Source organism: Macaca fascicularis, chromosome 14 (genome assembly GCF_037993035.2).
Source record: "Macaca fascicularis isolate 582-1 chromosome 14, T2T-MFA8v1.1".
Taxonomy (NCBI): domain Eukaryota; kingdom Metazoa; phylum Chordata; class Mammalia; order Primates; family Cercopithecidae; genus Macaca; species Macaca fascicularis.
The window spans coordinates 17,538,029-17,559,625 of NC_088388.1; the positions used below are offsets into that span (position 1 = coordinate 17,538,029).

At 40.1% G+C, this 21,597-nt stretch overlaps 2 protein-coding genes across 4 annotated transcripts; both read left to right on the forward strand.

Moving 5' to 3' along the window:
• Positions 1-755: 755 nt before the first annotated feature.
• LOC102129986 (olfactory receptor 4C13) lies at positions 756-1,784 on the forward strand. The gene has a single exon (XM_015435302.3). It carries the CDS (start codon positions 788-790, stop codon positions 1,715-1,717), a length of 930 nt encoding a protein of 309 aa, XP_015290788.3. The 5' UTR covers positions 756-787; the 3' UTR covers positions 1,718-1,784.
• An 11,606-nt stretch (positions 1,785-13,390) lies between these two features.
• On the forward strand, positions 13,391-18,537 carry LOC135967015 (olfactory receptor 4C45). Of its 3 annotated transcripts, XR_010580802.2 has the most exons (3): positions 13,391-13,433; positions 15,398-15,539; positions 18,071-18,537. XR_010580802.2 is itself a non-coding variant. In XM_065528195.2 (2 exons), exon 2 carries the CDS (start codon positions 15,425-15,427, stop codon positions 16,352-16,354), a length of 930 nt encoding a protein of 309 aa, XP_065384267.1. In that variant the 5' UTR covers positions 13,391-13,433; positions 15,398-15,424; the 3' UTR covers positions 16,355-18,048. The 3 variants fall into 3 exon arrangements, 1 of the variants encoding a protein (XP_065384267.1); XR_010580803.2 differs by lacking the exon at positions 15,398-15,539; XM_065528195.2 differs by lacking the exon at positions 18,071-18,537 and having other exon boundaries at positions 15,398-18,048.
• Positions 18,538-21,597: the final 3,060 nt, after the last annotated feature.

The following is a 21,597-nucleotide window of genomic DNA, read 5'->3' on the forward strand; positions in this document are numbered from 1 at the left end:
GATCATGTGTGCAAAGCACATTCTACAATGTCATGCTCATAGCAATTATTCAAAGGTGTATATTATTAGCTATAATAAAGTTAATAGGACTTAGATAATAGATTGTGAATTCTTTTATAGCAGCTCTTATATTCTTTCTTTACATTTTCATCACAAATGCACTGTTATTCTTATGTCAACTACTCTAAATAGTCTGCTAACTAAGTTCCATTATCTGGCTTCCAGCTCCTTACTGGATCTCAGCCCACATCATAAAAAACCCACAAAGACCTTCACTAGAGATGTATCCCAAGAATTCCCCTTCTTCAGATTCCTCTGTATCATTTCACTCATATTGTGCATAACATTTCACATTTCATTATTTTCTAAAAAAAAAAAAAAAAAAAAAAAAAAAAAAAAAAAAAAGCAAATTTTGAGCTTTGCATTCATATGCTTTACATATATATTCTATAATCTTTTCAGGCTTAGTTGCCACTATGTGTGCAATCATTCAACTTTCAGTCATTTCAGATGATTAAATATTCACAGATGGTCTCCTGCCTGTGTGCCACGAAAGTTTCTTATGTCAAAACTCTTAGCACAGTCCTCACCAGGGAGGCAATTTGAGTAAACTTCCAAAACTCAAAACTTTTTTCCTATCTCAGAAAAAATCCTCAAATCACAACCCAGTAGAACCCAAGAATTTATTATATTACATATTACAATGGAGAAGTTTAACAAATTTAAAGATGTATTAATAAAAATTGTTTTCTTTTCAGGTAATGTAATTAACCATCATTTGAAATACATGGCGAATAGAAACAATGTGACAGAGTTTATTCTACTGGGGCTTACAGAGAACCCAAAAATGCAGAAAATCATATTTGTTGTGTTTTCTGTCATCTACATCACCACCGTGACAGGAAATGTGCTCACTGTGGTCACCATAATTGCCAGCCCATCATTGAGGTCCCCCATGTACTTTTTCCTGGCCTATCTCTCCTTTATCGATGTCTGCTATTCCTCTGTCAATGCCCCTAAGCTGATCACAGATTCACTCTATGAAAAGAAAACTATCTTATTCAATGGATGTATGATTCAAGTCTTTGGAGAACATTTTTTCGGAGGTGTTGAGGTCATCCTACTTACTGTAATGGCCTATGATCGCTATGTGGCCATCTGCAAGCCCTTGCACTATACCACCATCATGAAGCAGTGTGTGTGTAGCCTACTAGTGGGTGTGTCATGGGTAGGAGGCTTTCTTCATGCAACCATACAGATCCTCTTCATCTTCCAATTACCTTTCTGTGGTCCTAATGTCATAGATCACTTTATGTGTGATCTAAACCCTCTGCTCAATCTTGCCTGCACTAATACCCACACTCTAGGACTCTTCGTAGCTGCCAACAGTGGGTTCATATGCCTGTTAAACTTTCTCTTGCTCCTAGTCTCCTATGTGGTCATACTGTACTCCTTAAGGACCCACAGCTTAGAGGCAAGGCAGAAAGCCCTCTCTACCTGTGTCTCCCACATCACAGTTGTCATCTTATTCTTTGTGCCCTGCATATTTGTGTACACAAGACCTCCAGCTACTTTACCCATTGATAAAGCAGTTGCTGTATTTTACACTATGATAACTCCTATGTTAAACCCCTTAATCTACACCTTGAGGAATGCTCAGATGAAAAATGCCATTAGGAAATTGTGTAGTAGGAAAGTTATTTCAAGTGTCAAATAAGTGTGACTGGAGCCCAACATGATTCAACTGAGGCAAGGGTCGAAAGGACATTTTGGGTAATGTCAGCAAGGAATTCTTATTGGATAAATAAAATATTAACCACTATGATCAATACATTATGCCTTGAGGGGAGTCAAAATGGGTTCAAGAAAAAGGAGAAAACCTAACCATGTATTATTCTCACAAACTGGGAAAATTCTACCAATTTGGGGCTTAGTTTCACCAGCTTCATCCATATGTATGAAACTCATAGGCCTTCCTTCTAATAAATGTGAAATAAGTAATAAAATAAATATATCTATATTAAGTAATAATGTCCGTAAAAAACAGAGAGGCATTACTCTTATCCCCATTTACCAAAGAGGAAACTTAGAGAAGTTGACAGTGTCAAAATAGAAATATCAAATAGACAGTAACCAGAATCTCACTGATTTCCCAAACCATGTGCTTAACTACCATGATACCCTGCCAGGCAATGATGACAGAAAGATCAGATCATCATAACAGCTATCATTTATTGAGATAGGGACTATGCCGGACACATTGTATATGTTAGTTCATTAACTAAAAATATAACTTTTTCATTAATAATTGTTTCATTTTTATATATCAAAATTGATGGCCTTTGTTTTCTGAAACATTATGCTATCTAACTACTTCAGGGCTATAAGAGCAAAGAACTATTTAGCATCTGATGGGTAAACAATGAAGTTTATACCATGATTCCAATGGTCCTTGTAGGCTTCAGAACCATTTTGTATCGCTCACATTACTCTTTTTATACTGATAATCGACCAGAAAGAGTGATGGTTCAAATAGAGAAGATGTTTTGATATCAAGGAGAAATTTCTATGTATTAAATATACAGTTATACTCCATAAAATACTTGCCTGATAGATAACAATAGTTCCTACAAGGTACCATGTCTGGTATACCATAAACATAGAATCAATGAATAAAAGGATTAATGAAAATGAATAAATTCAATAAAATATAAAGCAAAAGTAGTAGTGGAGGCTAGGACAGTTTTTTCTACCTTCAAACTAAGAATTCTGGTTGGACCTCACAGGGAAACTACATTTTTTCATTCTTATTGAAACAATGAGAAAGAAATTGAAACTGCATTCTCAGCATATGAACATATAGTTTATCTTGATATTTTTCCTACCCCCAGTAAGATTTTATTATCTTATGTATATGGGCTCTTTATATTTTTCTTTAATCAGTTTGCTTTTTAGTAACATTTTCATATTAAAAGCTGTTTTGTTTGTTGTTTTTTGCTTTTTGATTTTGACATGCAGTCTCTCTCTGTTGCCCGGCTAGAGTACAGTGGCACGATCTTGGCTCACTACAACCTCCTCCTCCTGGGTTCAAGCAATTCTCCTGTCTCAGCCTCCCGAGTAGCTGGGACTACAGGAACCTGCCACCATGCCTGGCTAGTAGAGATGGGGTTTCACCATGTTGGCCAGGATGGTCTTGATCTGCTGACCATAGATCTGCCCACCTCAGCCTCCCAAAGTGCTGGGATTACAGGTGTGAGCCACCACACCCAGTCTAAAAGCTGTTTTTCAAATCATATTGCTACACACAAAGCAGTTTCAGGATAACTGTATTCCACTTATTCCTTGCATTCTTTATTCCTTAATCAACAAATAGTTTTTATCCCCAGGACCGTATCAGGCACATCGATAGTTCCTGGGGCTTAGTGGTGAATAAAGAGAAACCAGGGTCCTCTTTTCACAAAAGTTAGGATCCTCTGAGAGACTTCAAGAAGAGAACAGAGAATTACAACATAAGACTATCAATAGTAAGAGCATGGAATTAGAGGGCTGTGAAAGCATGTTAGAAGGACACACAACAAAGACCTAGGAGATCTAAAAAGAATTCCTAGATGAAAAGACATCAAAAACAGAAGCTGACCAGGCACAGTGGCTCACGCCTGTAATCCCAGCACTTTGGGGGGGCCAACGAGGGCAGATTACCTGAGGTCAGGATTTCGAGACCAGCCTGGCCAACATGGCAAAACCCTGTCTCTACTAAAAATACAAAAATTAGCTGGGTGTGGTGGTGGATGTCTGTAGTCCCAACTACTTGGGGGGCTGAGACAGGAGAATCACTTGAACCTAGGAGGCAGACGTCACAGTGAACCAAGATCTCGCCACTGCACTCCAGCCTGGCTGACAGAGCAAGACTCTGTCTCAAAAAAGAAAAAAAAAGGAAGCCAAAGGGAGAAAAGGAATCAGCAGAATGAGTGGGCATAAGGTTGAGCTAAGAGTGTGTCTATGAGAGGGAATAAGTAACAAAGGCCAGAAGATGAGAAAGAGTAAGCAGGAAACCCAAACAATTCAATATGACTGTAATTATCAATTTATCTATTCATTCAACAATTATTTATTGAACCCCACTGTGTGCCAGAGTAGGACACTGAGATTGTAAAAGGGAAAATACAAGACATAAAGCTGGAAAGTAGGATGTTTTGTAAGATCAAAAAGGGTCTCATAATTGTGTTAAAACTAAATACTAAGTACCACGGAGAACATAGTGAAAGTACTTTTAAACTAGCAAGAAACGTATTTGGATTTGTTTTGGGAATGATAACTCTAGCTGCAGTATGGGAAATGGATTGAAGGGTCAAGCCTCCCAAGAGAAGAGCAATTAGGAGGTAATTATAATGATTTAGGTGTGGATAAATGGGGGTCTGAACTTTGGTGACTCCCAAGAGATACCGAGTGTTAGGGACACTGTTGCATCCAACTCAAATGCCCTTTGCCTGGTAAGTGAACTCCTGCCCCACCTGCTATGTCTGGGCTGCTAACAGCTCACAGTACCACCCTTCCCTGGACAATTGCACCACAGAAAAAGGGAGGTGCCACACCCAGAAGATTATGCCCACCGTCAGGGCCCAGCAGTGGCCAATGACTGACAGACATGCAAGTTTAAAATGTTATTGTATAATACAATGGATCCTCCAGAGCTTCAATGGCTCCAGACTCAAGGCAGACTTCAGTTGAGACCACATCTGAAGCCAGACTCCAGTTGAGATCATGTCCTTTCTTCCCTCTACCATAACTAGCTTCCCTTAACCCCTTTTCATTATAAGTCACTTTTATGAAAATTCTCATCTCAGATCTGCATCTAAGAAACCCAAACTAACACAGAGCAATAGAGACAGTTTAAGATACATTAATGAATTTTAAGGAAAAGAACTTGATACAGGATGAAGATTAGAGAGAAAAGAGTCATGGATGAAACTCCGTTTCGGCTTCAGAAGGAGGATACTGAGATGGAACAGAGAAAAGATGAACCTGCTTTGCCAGCTGAAGAGGCCTCCCCACCTCTAGTAGAACCTTCCCTTCACCCTTAGTGGAAGAAACCTCTTCACCCCCACTGAAGGTTTAACCTCACATTGCCTAAGGAAATTGTATGTCCTTCCCTGAAGCAGTTTCTCAGCAAAACAATGGTGATTTCCCTCAAGACCCATCTTCATCATCCCTCGTTGCTTCTAGACCATAACTAGACTCAAGGTTAAACTCCGCTGTGTAAGGTTAAGCTGTGGTGTGGCAGATGGCATCTGAACTCACTCCCAGAAGATGATAAACGTTAACTTTAGAACAAATCAAGAAAACTTGATTTGAATGCAGATAAAGCAATGTCCTTCCCTAAAAAGCCTTGAGTTTATCACACAGTTTCAGTCAGGTTAGCTGAAGGTGGATTAGTAAGGGAGTGGGGAAAGAGAAAACAGATGTAGGATTATTCTATTTATCTCTAAGTGCTCATGGAACATACATACAATAGAAAATATGCTGGGCCACAGTACAAGATTCAATACATTTCAAAGGACTAAACCATACAGAACACATATCTGATAATAGTAGGCTTCAACTAAAAATTTATAACAAAAATATAACTAAACATCCTCCAATTATTTACAAATCAAGCAACACAATTCTAAATTATTCATATATTAAAGAAGTGCCAATGAAAATTTTTTAATGAATTTTAACTGAAAGGCAGTAAAAACAAAAAAAAAAAATACTAGATGCAGCTAAAGAATTGCTCAGATGCTGCAATAAAAACACATGCACATGTATGTTCACTGTGGCACTATTCACAATAGCAAAGTCTTGGAATCAACCCAAATGTCCATCAGTGACAGATTGGATTAAGGAAATGTGGCACATATACACCATGGAATACTATGCAGCCATATAAAAGGATGAGTTTGTGTCCTTTGTAGGGACATGGATGCAGCTGGAAACCATCATTCTCAGCAAACTATCGCCAAGAACAGAAAACCAAACACCGCATGTTCTCACTCATAGGTGGGAACTGAACAATGAGATCACTTGGACTCGGGAAGGGGAACATCACACACGGGGGCCTATTATGGGGAGGTGGGAGGGGGGAGGGATTGCATTGGGAGTTATACCTGATGTAAATGACGAGGTGGGAGGGGGGAGGGATTGCATTGAGAGTTATACCTGATGTAAATGACGAGCTGATGAGTTGATGGGTGCAGCACACCAACATAGCACAAGTATACATATGTAACAAACCTGCACGTTATGCACATGTACCTTAGAACTTAAAGTATAATAAAAAATATATATATATAGCTTTAAATGCAATTACTAGAAAATAAAAAAGATTAAAGGAAATGAACTAAGCTTTCGTCTCCAGAAGCTAGAAATAGTAGAGCAAAATAAATGCATAAAATGTGGTATAATATGAATAGTAAGTAGAAGACAGATATACTTGAAATAAAATTAATTTAAAAATAGAGAAAATACATAAAGGCAGGGTGGGTTTTGTATAAAAATTAATAAAACTAATGTCCTTAGCAAAATGGGTTTTAAAATATAAGAAAAAAACAAATTATGAGAATCGGCAATGAAAAGGCTATGCTGTAGATTCTACAGATCTTAACAAGATAATAAAAGGACATTACAAATGAATTTTGCTAATGTCCTTGCCAGTTAAAAAGAAATGAACCTCTGCCTTGAAAAACACAGCTTTCTATTTTTTGTCATCCACCAATGTCTGTAAAAACAATATTTCGATTGAATAAATGAAATACATGCATCCTCCATTTGCAAAGAGTCTTACAAGTTAATAAGAAATCATTCATCTACAAAATGGGCTAAGGGCAAGAACAATTTCCAAAGGAAGAAGAATGAATGGTCAATAAACATATGAAAAAACTTTCAACTTCATTAGTAACCAGAAAAATGCAAATTTAAAATATTTTGTACTAAGCAACTTTCAATTTTTATTGACAAATAATAATTGTATATATTTATGGGATAAATAGTGATGTTTTGATACAGATAATATACAGTGATTAATTTGGGGTAATTAGCATATCCATTATCTCAGACATTTATCATTTATTTGGAAAAACACAACTTTCTAAACACACACACACACACACATACATAAACACAAACACACAAGCAAAACCTGAATAACATACATGTACTGAATTCGCTCTTGAAAAATTTTCCCCTTACTTCTCCCAGAAATATCAAGATTACATCCTATGTATCTTTATCAGTGAATTCCACATTTCACTCTTAAAAAATACTACCAATTTTATATCAACATTTTCAGGGATTAGAGAAAATGAAAAAGGGCATTACAAGAAAAAATATCAGATAAATATCTCTCATTAACACAGACACAAAAATTCTAAACCCAACATTTAGCAAATAAAATACAGCCATATATAAAAATAATAATGTATCATGAGCAAGTAAGTTTTGTCCCAGGAATGAAATGTTGATTTCACATTCAAAATCAATTCATGGCCACATGTGGTGGCTCACGCCTGTAATCCCAGCACTTTGGGAGGCTGAGGTGGGCAGATCGCTTGATCTCAGGAGTTCAAGACCAGCTGGGGCAAAATACTGAGACCTCCGACTATACAAAAAAAAAAAAAAAAAAAAAGTTTAATTAGCTTGGTGTGGTGGCATGCGCCATAGTTCTAGCTACTTCGTAGGCTGAGGTGGGAGGATCGCTTGAGCCCAGGAAGTTAAGGCTGCAATGATTGGCGACTGTGTCACTGCCCACCAGCCTGGGCAACTAAGTAAGTTCCTGTTTCAAAAAAAAAATCAATTCATATAATTCATTGCATGAACAAAATTAAGTAGAAAAAAATGTGATCAATTCAATAAATAGAGAAAAAGCTTGATAAGATTTAACATATGTTCATGATTTTTAAAAAGTTTAAGAAAACTAGGAATAGAACTTCCACAGTAGGATAAAGCCTATTAACAAACATCCTACAGACAACAATGTACTTAATGAGGAAATACTAAAAACTTTCTCTGAGAGTCCGGAACAATGCAAAACTATCCATTATAACTACATCTATTCCACACTGTGCTGGAGAATCTAACCAGGGCAATAAGGCAAAGGAAAGAAATTAGTGGCATTTATAAAAATGACTAGGAAAAATTTTAAACTGTCATTATTTGCATACAACAATTTTGTGTGTGTAGCAAATCAAAATTTATAAACTATTAAAACAAATACATTTATGAGATAATACATGGTATTAAAAAATTTACAATTAAAAAATATGCAACTACAAGATGACTGACTAGATTCAGATGGGGTGTACCTCTTCCACAGAGCAGAACCAAAATATCAAGTAGATATTCATACTTTAAATAGATCGTCTGAGAAAGAGCACTGAATTCAACAAAGAGGCAACAGCAGACACTGAGGGTGAAGGAAGGAAGGAGACATGGGGCTGCCTGTTTGGGGTTGCTGGGAGACAAGAGCTGCCCCAGACCCAAAGAAGGGGGAAGTGAAGGAACCCCAGAGCTCCACATTCCTGGGGCAGACTTCTAGAATCCTAGCTACAGGAGAGTCCCTCAACCCCCATAGGCCTCCAGACTGGCATAGACAGCTGTCTGGAGATCATGCACAGGTGCTTCTCAAACTTACATGGAGTCTCACAGACGTCCAAGCACTGGGCAGCTGGAGCATGGTGCCATTCTGGGAGCCCATTACCCAAGGATCTCTGTCCTGCCCTGAGGCTGCCCCTGCCACTGCTGGCTGTTGGGCCAGGTAGTGAGAGGGGAGGCCAGGTGCTCTCACGTGCCTCAAGGAGAGGTTCCACTGCTTCTACTGTGGGACTGAGGTCATTTGGACCACATACCCCATGCCTGCCAGTCTCTCCCAAAGCTGCCTGCCTAGCCATTCCTATGGAGAGAGGACCACCCTTCCAAGTGGCAGGCCCACAGTGCAGCCACTGTTGCCCTACCTGAGTGTTCCTCCAGTGGCCAGGGACCAGCTTGCCCTCCCTATCACAGCCAGCACTTGAGTCCAGGGACCCCGAGGACAAGGCTGTTGGCCTGGTCCTATCCCTGCACAATTCAAGCATGTCATCCAGGAGCATGGAGATGAGATCTGTGATCTGCTCTGATGTGATCTGGAGCCCCCACAGTCAGAAGTGAGAGGAGAGTGTGGTGTGGGTTCATGCTGTGGCACAGGAGCTGGGTACGCCTCCCTTCATAGGACCAGACCAGGAAGGGTGTGGCCTGAGATTCAAGGTTTCTGCCCCAGACAGGGAGTTTCAAGGCCTGGGGAGGCTTTGACATCTGAACCCAGATAGCTTAGGATGGGCCTAGTGGTTCTAGCCAGCTGCTGGTGGCTTGATGCTATAGGGAAACCCATGGGGTTGGAGGTTTGGGGATGGAGCAGATCCCACTGCCACTTCCAGCTGCTGATTCATGGCCACCCCTCCCCCTAGCATGAAGGTACTTTGATGCAGCAGAAGTGCCTCTGCCCCCTCCCTGGAGGGTTGCCCCAGTAGCCTGAGACCTGACCCCAAACCCACAGCAGAATCAGCACTTGCACCAGCCTTGGAGAGCCTGGTCCAGGACTTCCCAGACCCAACCATGCCTGGCTTTGCCCCATCCAACCACTGCAGCAGCAGGGCATGGGACAGGGAGCCCTGGGAGTTCCATGGCCCCACCCCTTACATAGGACACCCAGACCTTCTGTAATGAACAAAATCCAAGGAAAAATCCCACTGCTACCTCTCTCCTGGAAATGCCACCTACTGGCTTGGAAGTCAACCTGCACAGCTTATTAAACTGCCCACACAACTACACAGTGCTCAGCTGGCTCGTATCACAAATGCCACCTACAGACCTGCAGATAAAACTAAACAACCCAATACTATCCCTGCTGACAGAAGTGCACAGGGCTGGGGAATAAAATAAGAGACTTCCCCCTGCTGATCTCTGCACGAGGCAGTGATCCCTCTCACATGCCCTACTGACTGTTGCTACCACCTACAAAAAACAGTATTTGAGAAAACCATTACACTAAGGCTATCTATCATCAAAAAATTCGTAGATTTGGCCCCTTGGAAGTACCCAGAAGCTAAAGGGCCCTACACAATATATCCTACAGTCACACCCTTAAGAAAGGAATAAAGTTCCATCCAAATAAAAGTAAATCCATAAAGGAACCAGCATTGAATTCTGGGACCATAGGAAAAAAGAGTGTTGTGACACACCCAAAAGATCATACTACCTCTCTAGCAATGGACACTGCTCCCCACATCCCAGCTGCTCCAGCTTCAGCCACAGCTCAAAGGGATCCTAGCACAGCTCCGGTTACCACTCTAGAGGGCACAAGCCGTAAGCTTTGGCAGCTTCCATGTGGATTAAGTCTACAGATACACAGAGTACAAGAGTGAAAGTGACTTGGCAGCCTCCATCTACATTTCAAAAAACGTATGAGAAAGCCTAGATGCCCAGGCAGAAGCCTACTGCAAGGGTGGAGCCCTTATAGAGAACCTCTAACAAGGCTCCACACAGAGTCCCTACCAGGGCACTGCCTAGTGGAGGTATAAGAAGGGAGCTGCTGCCTTCCAGAACCCAGACTGGTTGAGCTTGCAACATCAGCATGGAAAAGCCACACGGCAGAGCAGCCCAAGGCTTTGGGAGCCCACTCCTCACAACAGTGTGCACTGGATGTGGGACATAGAGTCACAGGAGATTATTTGGGAGCTTTAAAGTTTAATGACTGCCTTGCTGGGCTTTGAAATTGCATGGGGCCTATACCCCCTTTCTGTTGGCTGATTTCCCCCTTTTATAAAGGGAATGTTTACCCAATGCCTGCACTACTATTGTTTCTTGAAAGTATATAACCCATTTTGATTTTACAGGGTTGTAGATGGAAGAAACTAATCTCCAGATGAGACTTTGGACTTGAACTTCGAGTTAATACTGGAATGAGTTAAGACTTTGGGGGACTATTGGGAAGGAATGATTGTATTTTGCAGTGTGACAAAAACATGAGATTGAGGGAGACAGGGGTGGAATGATATAGTTTTGATATTTGTCCCTACCCAAATCTCATGTTGAAATATCACCCCCAATGTTGGAGGTGGGGCCTAATGAAAGTTTGGGTCATGGTGGTGGATCCCTCATGACTTAGTGATGTTCTCATGATAGTGAGTTCTCATGAGACTGGGTTATTTTGAAGTCTGTGGCATCTTCCCCCCACTTTGCTCCTGCTCTGACTGTATGACATACCTGCTCCCACTTCACCTTCCACCATGAGTAAAAGCTTCCTGAGGCCTCCCCAGAAGTCAAGCAGATGCCAATGCTATGCTTGTACAGCCTGAAGGACTGTGAGTCAATTAAACCTCTTTTCTTTATAAATTACCCTGTCCCCGGTATTCCTTTATAGCAATGTAAGAATGGTCTAACACATTCACCATCATAAAAACTTGCAAAAGTATAAAATTTATGAGTCTCATAAAGCAGTTACACAACTGAAACTACAAAGCCACTAGGTAACAATTACCGTTATGACAGAAACAAAAACATATCAATGTCCACTGTTAATGTAAATGATTAAATTTTCCACTTAAAGGATATAGACTGATGGAAGGGATTAAAAAAAAAACATCCAGGCCGAGCCCGGTGGCTCATGCCTGTAATCCCAGCACTTTGGGAGGCTGAAGCAGGTGGATCACCTGAGGTCAGGAGTTCGAGACCAGCCTGGCCAACATGGTGAAACCCTGTTTCTACTAAAAATACAAAAATTAACTGGGTGTGATGGCACACATCTGTAATCCCAGCTACTCAGGAGACTGAAGTAGGAGAATCGCTCCAGGACAGTCCATAAGGCCCCATTCTATTGAGAATAGAGGAAAGTTTTGCTTTTGTTTTCTGGTCCTGGACTTTGGGAGTGTGTCAGTTTGTTTTGAAACCAAAAGTTGAGAGCAGAAAAGGTGATTCCATGCAAAGTTGCAGTCAGTTCTTCATCGCCTCAGAAGCTGAAGGAGAGAAGATAGTAGCAGAGCCTTCTTCTAGAGTGTCTCTATTCTCCACCTCTGGATGTCATCATACATGAGTGCTTGGCTGAGTGTCACTGATTCTCAATGGCAATGTGGGAAAGCATGGTACCTACTCCAAGTCACACCATTCTGTCTTGGGGTAGAAAGAAAAAATACATACTCTTGAATTCATCATGAGAACATGTCTTCTAGGTAATCATCCTACAGGAAGTCAGTATCTCTGTCACTTTAAATTGCCCAATCTTTGGTAGTTGGAAATTCTGCCATGTAAGTCCCCTGGGTCAGTCATTAATAAAAATCTCACAATCTCCGAGAGTAATCAGACACATGACCTTGAATACCGGCATTCCCCATTCTTCAGAGCAACCATACTACTTAGACCAGACATGGGTTCAGAAAAAAATGTATTCTCTAAACTCCGACCTTTGCCTAAAACCACCCCATATCCTAGGCTAGGCTCAACAATGCCACAATTAGCAAAACAGCCCTACAATGAAGGTTTCCAAATCTTATCCTAAACAATAGCCACAGACATATCTTTAACCCAAGTTCAATTGCATTTCTAAAAGCAGCCACTAATGACGTTTGTGGGTGCCAAGTGAGAGTAAATGAAGGACCTGACTACTGCTTTGCTAAACATTCCAGCAAGGCCAATTACTAATCCTCTGGGTACTTGAAACGTCAATGCATTGCCAAATCCTGAAGTCTGTGAGTCTATTTAAAGATTTCTCTAGAGTGAATGAAGAAAGAATTACAAAAAAGGACCTGTGTGCAAATGATAGCAGCAGAGACAGGAACCAAAAAGATGAAGATGTGTTTGGGAGACACCACTCCTGAGCTTAGTGGGTTTCTAAGAAAATAGAATTGAAAGAAGAACTTGAATCAGAAATAAAAGGAATTCTCTCACCACATTTTTCAGGGACTCAAGAAAGCAAAATTTCATCAGAATAGATTTGAGAAAACAATATCCAATCAGGTGGATTTGATTCATTTATTCATTTTATAGTTGCATTTTCCAAATTTGAAGAATTTTGCATTATTCCTAGTTTTTAATTTGGACTGAATATAGTCCTAAGAGATCTGAAAAATAGATATATTTTGAAAATTGGCTTATACATTCATAGGAAACCCAGGAAGTGAGTAGACACTAAATCCTAGAGATAATGAAGTTTTCTAACTGAAACAGCTTGTTTTCTTAGTAAATTCAGAATGACAATGGAAAGCAAAATAAACTGAAACGTCAGAATTGAGAGAGCCGTCTAGAGAATTCCAGCATCCCACTTGTCAGCTGGTAGAGTCTATTTGTGGCCGTGTTCCACGCCTGCAGGAGAAGAAAGCAGTGACCGCACTCAATCTAAAATGGAGGAATCCACAATCAGCTAGATCCAGGTCAGTGAAAACTAAATCTTTTCTCTCAAATTTTAAGCAGATTAACTTGTTTTAGCCAATTTGTTTTCAGTGAAGTAGTCTTTGTCATTACATACCCGACTTAAAGTTTAGTATTTTTCTCTGAAAATGAATTTGGACACACTGACATAAAAATATCAACAGAAAAGTCTATGCATAATGTGGCCAGACCAGGCCGGGCGCGGTGGCTCACGCCTGTAATCCCAGCACTTTGGGAGACCGAGGCAGGTGGATCACGAGGTCAGGAGATCAAGACCATCCTGGCTAACACGGTGAAACCCCGTCTCTACTAAAAATACAAAAAAAAAATTAGCCGGGCACGATGGTGGGCGCCTGTAGTCCCAGCTACTTGGGAGGCTGAGGCAGGAGAATGGCATGAACCCAGGAGGCAGAGCTTGCAGTGAGCCGAGATCGCGCCACGGCACTTCAGCCTGGGCCACAGAGCGAGACTCCGTCTCAAAAAAAAAAAAAAGTTGCCAGACCAGATGCTGCTAAGAACTACTGAAGTCACTTTTAAAACATTATGGTTAACATTTATGTCTCACTGAATGCACTGATTCTGTAGATTTCTGTTTGTCATGCTTGAAATGTTTTTCCCCTTTCGTGACTTCCATATTGCTACATTGAAGTTAGAATTGGTGAATTAAATCCATTAAGAATGATTAACCAGATAGTCACCATCTACAGAAGCCATGAATAAAGAGGAAGCAACTTAGCAACTGAGTTTTCCTGAAAACCAAAGATATTTTTACTCACCTTTAATGAAGTTCAGAGGTCATGATGCTGACTGATTTCTGTTTCTAGAAATTTTTGAGGAAAACTATGTGGTTACACTTTTGCCAGGGGTTAGGGAAAGAAGGAGAAAAGGGGGAGGAGAAGAAATAAAATATCTTACGCTCTTTTGTAACAACATGTACTTACTCTTGAAGCTCTTGGGATTATTCAAAAATATCTACATTCTTATATATATTCAATGTTTTCAGTTAGCAATATAAATTTCCAGTTGTTTACCAGTTAGCAATGAAAACTACAAGTTCATCTTAATTGACCAAACCTATGCCAAAAGAGAAAACTGCATTATCTCAGGTGACCCTAACATTTCTGTCTTGCCAATAGAAAACTCAGGGAAAAAATCATGACTCATTTAATTCCATTTGTTAAGATGTGAGTGGGGAAATATATCTAATCCAGTGTATAATTCTACATGTGATAAAAATCCAACCAAGAGGAAAATGTATTTATGAAATATCATTAAATTGTATAACTTGGCACCATTTACATAGCCACAATTAAAGATGCAGAAAGAGTGAGCATGAAAAAAAGGGGTGATTTATAGGGATAGATGCAACAGTCAGGGATGTTGAATGAATTATCCTCAATGAGTTGTTATTGCGATAGTTACCCAGCATTCCAAAAGAAAAATATCTCCATTTACAGCTCTGTCTCTATCTGTGTACATGTGCATTTATATGATAGAAAAGGACAACAGATCACAGAACACAGCAGCTTAGATTTAGTAAGGCTTTGCACTTTAGTATCTAATATGCATATTAGTATCTAATATACATACTGGATTCATATACCCATAAATAACCCTAACAAAAGAAAGTATAATTTCAAAACATTTGTTATTGATAAGATTTGTCCTCTCTAAAAATGAAAGAAAGCCGTATGTGAAATTTTAGAGCCAGAAAGGAAGTTTGGAAGTCAATATTTATAACAAGATCTTGTTTTATTGTGGTACTTGTAAGATATTATCACTATTTCATTAATATATGAATTAGGAGAAATCTAATCTTCTGTTCCTCTTTACGACTCTGCAAAACAGCAGAGGTGAGTGGCAAAGTAGCTCCATCACCCCCAAAAACCAGGACTAAAGAGGTGATGAAATATTTTAGTACTGAATTTAAAATATCATCATTCAGAAATACTGTTTTTTTTTTCAGATCAGCCATATACACACAACCTGAGCTATGAAAAACATGAACAATGTATCAGAATTCATCCTGCTGGGCCTCACTCACAATCCAGAACTGCAGAAACTCTTGTTTATTATGTTTTTAATCACCTACTTGATCACATTGGCAGGTAACCTGCTCATCTCAGTCATCATCTTCATCAGCCCAGCCCTGGATTCCCCCATGTACTTTTTTCTGTCCTGTTTGTCCATTATAGATGTTTTCTACTCTTCTTCCATAGCCCCTAAAATGATCTTTGACTTGATCTCTGAAAAGAACACCATATCCTTCAATGGCTGCATGACTCAGCTCTTCGCAGAACATTTCTTTGCGGCTGCTGAGATCATCTTATTAAGTGTCATGGCCTACGACCGCTATGTGGCCATCTGTAAGCCCTTGCACTATGCAACCATCATGAGTCAACCTATGTGTGGATTCCTGATGGGGGTGGCTGGGATTCTGGGATTTGTGCATGGAGGGATCCAGACTTTGTTCATAGCCCAGTTACCATTCTGTGGCCCCAATGTCATCGAGCACTTTATGTGTGATTTAGTACCTCTTCTAGAGCTGGCCTGCACAGACACTCACACCTTGGGGCCTCTGATAGCTGCCAACAGTGGATCATTGTGTTTCCTCATTTCTTCCATGCTGGTTGCTTCCCATGTCATCATCCTGTGCTCCCTAAGGACTCATATCTCTGAAGGGCGTCACAAAGCTCTGTCTAGTTGTACCTCTCATCTCTTTGTTGTCATCTTATTCTTTGTCCCTTGTTCATACCTGTATCTAAGACCTCTAACCTCCTTCCCCACTGACAAAGCTGTGACTGTGTTTTGCACCCTATTTACACCTATGTTGAACCCTTTAATCTACACCCTCAAAAATAAGGAAGTGAAAAATGTCATTGAGAAGCTCTGGAAGCACATAATGAAAACTGATAATAAATAAATCTTATGACACAAACATTTAGGCAACAATATCTGGTGATATTTCATAGAGAGTTATTCTATTTCTTGATCGATTAAACTTGGGACAGTCAATTATCTTATCCTGTCTCCATCAATTTTTATTAGGAGGACATATAGTAGGCTGCGCTGACATATTCATTAAGGCCCAGTAGTAGTGCCAACAGCCCATGATACTTTTAGGAGCCCTTGAAATGCTTAATTTCTTTAAAAGAAGAAGAAGAAAATGAATATAATCTAAGTACAACTGGATTATATTTCTCTTTATACCAATACACTCAGAAAATACAACTTTTAATACTTTTTATGGAGGAAAGAACTTACAAGGGCAAAAGTTTCAAGGGCTCACAAAACTTACATTGTTGTCCTGCTTGTGGGTATGAAACGGATTGACAGCAACATGTTTGACACCTTTCATACCCAGCACTACAGCTAGAATGAAGTTTTATTTTACAAGAGGACAAACAACTATATATGAAAGGGCTAAAAAGAGCATTTTCATGAAAACTTACTTTTAAAAAATTATATCTCCATTCTCTATAGTATACAATATCTACAAAAAGAATTGAAAGTTTTTTTTTTTTTTTTTAGACAGAGTCTCACTCTGTCACCCAGGCTAGGGTATAGTGGTATGATCTTAGCTCACTGCAACCTCCACCTCCTGGGTTCAAGCGATTCTCATGCCTCAGCCTCCCAAGTAGCTGGTGTTACAGGTGCACACCACCATGCTCAGCTAATTTTTGTATTTTTAGTAGAGACAGGGTTTCACCATGTTGGCCAGGCTGGTCTCAAACTCCTGAACTCAGGTGATCAACTCACCTTGGCCTCCCAAAGTGCTGGGATTACAGGCGTGCACCACCGCACCCAGCAAGAATGGAAAGTATTATTGACTGGAGCAAAAGAAATAGATTTGATAAATATAACTGATAAAAATAACAATAAAGTTAAGGCAAAAAATATCTGTACATTAAAATCAGGTTTAGACGCCAGCAAAGGAAAAGAAAGCTCTGAAAACTAAACAGCTGTCATAGGAAATTGCCAGAGACATAGAAGTTTGTGTCATGAAACTGGATGACAGTGATCACAAATCTAGATTATAGAAAAGAATCCATACCATGAATGCAATGAAATGCTAAAAGATTCAGATATAGTCAGATGCTTTGAAGTTAGGGATTAAGAACCTTGGATCAAACAGACTTGATTTCTCACCTGGTCACCGCAGTAATTAGCCTTATCAATGTAAGCAAATCTTTTAACCTCTCTACCTGTTCCTTCATCAGTAAAAGGAAAATAACATTACATTTTTTTTCAATTATGATAATTAAATGATTTAAATTGAAACCATGAGTCAGCTGAAAAGTCATAAAAATTGCTCCAACACTGAATACCCTTCAGGGATGTCACCAGAGTCTAAGGTGTGCAGCGAACTGCAGTTCCTGACAAACGATAACAAGAACATCACTACTCTTCTTCAGTCCCCACAGGCACAGCAGGATTCAGTGTCTGTCTCAGATCACTGCATTTCAAAATCTAACATTAATGTCATCCATTTACACATACAGACAGCACAACAGTAGGTTGTTTTCTTACCTAGGACACTTACTGGAGCCAGCAACCAGGTCTTTGGAAATTAAAGTCTATCCCATCACTTACTTTCTCTTCTGTTCTGAGATGAAAATACTCTTCAATGTCTCTGCAGTTACAAATGAGAGAGCTGGTGGGAGCCACTGGGAGATGCCTGAGCAGAACTAAGTTTAGAAGCTCTGATGAATGAAAGATCCCATCCTGTTCTGGTCCTCTGAAAGAAGAGTCAGTGCCAGGGACCAGAAGATCTGTCTCTGTACTGAGCTCGTGGTTCCTGTGGGAGAGCCCAGAAACATGTTTTCAGGAGAGCATTTCCGACTCATGGAGTTGCACATCACCAGATATGGACATTATCTGTGTTCTCAGGACTTTATATCAGGTCACATCTTGCATACAATGCCTTTTTAAAAATAAATGCATTGTCATAATTTCCTATCAGTGCCTATTTTGTAAATACATGCAAGCAACAGTACGTTTTTTAAAAGTAAATGTATCCTTTTAAAATGTAGTTGTGTATCATTTGACCCAGCAATCCCATTACTGGGTATATAACCAAAGGATTATAAATCATGCTACTATAAAGACACATGCACACGTATGTTTATTGTGGCAGTATTCACAACAGCAAAGACTTGGAGCCAACCCAAATGCCCATCAGTGATAGGCTGGATAAAGAAAATGTGGCATATATACACCGTGGAATACTATGCAGCCATAAAAAAAGGATGAGTTCATGTCCTTTGCAGGGACATGGGTGAAGCTGGAAACCATCATTCTCAGCAAACTAACACAGGAACAGAAAACCAAACGCCGCATGTTTTCACCCATAAGTGGGAGTTGAATGATGAGAACACATGGACACAGGGAGAGGAACATCACACACTGGGGCCTGTTGGGGGGCGGGGAGCTAGGGGAGGGATAGCATTAGGAGAAATACCTAATGTAGATGACGGGTTGATGAGTGCAGCAAACCACCATGGCACATGTATACCTATGTAACAGACCTGCACGTTCTGCACGTGTATCCCAGAACTTAAAGTACAATTTTTTAAAATGTAGTTGTAGTTCCCAAGAAAAACAGAATGAGAAATAAGATAATATAAAAACAAGAATAATGCCAATTGTGATAATGATTATAACTAATTTTTATTAAGCACTTTCTGTGAATAAAGTCCTGACCTAAGCACTCACTTTATGTTTTATATGTATTGGAAGCAGTGAATTTCTTTTTTTAGCATTTTATCTGACAGATAAAATTGCATATATTTATCATGTACAACATGATGTTTTAAAATATGTGTACTTTCTGGAATTGAGGTGGATCAGCAGGACTTGCTTTCCGAGCACCAGTCACAACCCTGCTGGTCAAAGCAGGATGCAGTAAAGAAACGGACTGAAATCAGCTAAAACCAAGATGGCAATGAAAGCGACTTCTAGTCACTCTCGTTGCTCATTATACTCTAACTATAAAGCATTGGCATGCTAAAAGACACTCCCAACAGTACCCTGACAATTTATAAATGCCATGGCAATGCCCAGAAGTTACTTTATATGGTTTAAAATAGGAGGAACCCTAGGTTCTGGAAACTCTCCACCTCTTTTCCAGAAAATTCGTGAATAACCACCCACTACTTACCATAATTAAGGAGTAGCTATAAATATAGCTAGCCAGCAAGCAACGAGCACTACTCTGCCTGTGGAAAACCTTGCTCTGTCTATGGAAAAGCCATTTTTCTTGTCCTTTGTTGCTCTAATAAATTTACTTTGTTCTGAATTCTTTCTGGCACAAAGCCAAGAAACTTCCCAGGCTGAGCCACAGTTGGGGGGTTCATCTGCATCATCTTTCCTGGTGACTACAAAGGGACCAATAATGTGAAGGGACTAACGAGCTGAAGGGATCTGAGGGAGACATTTACCTGAACCCCAAATTAAGACCAATTGGCACCATTTGGCCTTCATGGATGGGAGAGTGTCCCCTTTGTTCACCCTCCTATTCAGACGATTGTTTCTATTCAGGCCTTTTTGTTTCTTTTGTTATTTTGAGAGGTTCCCCATTGCACTCTGGATTTTTTTACATTCCCTCTTGGATTGTAGGTTAGAGTCCCACCCTACGGGCAGTCTTGGTCTTTGTCATATCACCATTTCCAGCGGCCTTCTCTAGTCCCTCTTTTTCCTCAACCAAAATGCTTTCTTCCCTTTTTGTGGAATTCAGACTATGAGAATCCTGTCACCCTATTTTTGGGGGGTGGGGGTTAAAAAAACTAAGAATTTTATTGGCACAAATTACTGGTTTCTATCCCATATTTTCTCAACTATCATTTTTTATTTTGTATTTTTTACTTTAAGTTCTGGGATACATGTGCAGAACGTGCAGGTTTGTTACATAGGTATACATGTGCCACGGTGGTTTGCTGCATCCATCAACCCATCATCTAGGTTTAAAGCCCCACATGCATTAGGTATTTTTCCTAATGTTCACCCTCCCCTTTCCCCCCAACCCCCAACAGGCCCTGGTTTGTTATGTTCCCCAACCTGTGTCTATGTGTTCTTATTGTTCAACTCCCACTTATGAGTAAGAACATGAGGTGTTTGGTTGTCCATTCCTGTGTTAGTTCGCTGAGAATGATGGTTTCCAGCTTCATTCATGCAAAGGAGATGAACTCATTCTTTTTTGCTGTCACCCTATTTTCACCTCTCCTTCTATACTTTGCTTATTACAACACCTCTTTTCTTGTATTCCATTTGCCAGTGGATGCAGTCATCACTCTACTGCTCACTCATATCTCATAATTCACTTTCATCACACCCTGCTAACTGTACTTACACCCTCTTTGCAGGAACTGGTGACAACTTCCCCACTGACCTTTCTTGAGAAAAAAAGGTGAGAATTTAAAAGGGAAAATAACTGGGCTCTCACTAGACTTAGAGAAACTTCTGTAGAGATCCTCATTAGACACAGGGACGATGGTGAGCATCCCGAAAAACTCACCACTAGGGTGCCTTTTAGGCAATTGGAGCAAATTCATATTGACAGCTTCAAGAGAAAGAAATTCATTTCCTGCTACAATACCATTTGGGTCCAATACAAATTGGAAGACCAAGAAATTTGGCCTAAAAATGGTTCTTTACATTATAATACTATTTTACAGTTGGACTTATTCTGTGAAAAGGAAGGAAAATCGACAGAGGCCCCTTATGTACAGGTGTTTACAGCCCTTAAACAGAACCCTCACTTAAGGGAGAGCTGCAGGATGTGTCTGGCTCATGTTACTTCCAGATACCAAGAAGCTGCACTTCCTAGATGATACCCTCCTAGATGCTCTCCCTAGGAGGCCCACATGCCCCCTGGAGCCTCCTCAGTTCCCTGATTCTGAGGGGAGTCCACTAGTTCTCCAGTACAGGATTTCACCTAAGGTCATCAGACATCCCTCCCGCTTAGCCAGTTAGGCCCAACCTATACCCCCTGCTGCTTGAGGAAATAAGCCCAACCAGTACCACCAGGAGTGAGGCCCCATATCAGCCCCTAAAATTGAACCTGTGTCCATTGCAAGAGGTAGCTGACAGATATAGGGGACCAATCAGAGTACATGTGCCTCCTTTTGAGTCTGATTGGATTTTATGCAAGGAGAAATTTGGCCCATT

Coding starts and splice junctions, on each gene's coding strand:
- LOC102129986 (XM_015435302.3), top strand. CDS start 788: ATGGCGAATAGAAACAATGTGACAGAGTTTATTCTACTGGGGCTTACA.
- LOC135967015 (XM_065528195.2), top strand. CDS start 15,425: ATGAAAAACATGAACAATGTATCAGAATTCATCCTGCTGGGCCTCACT.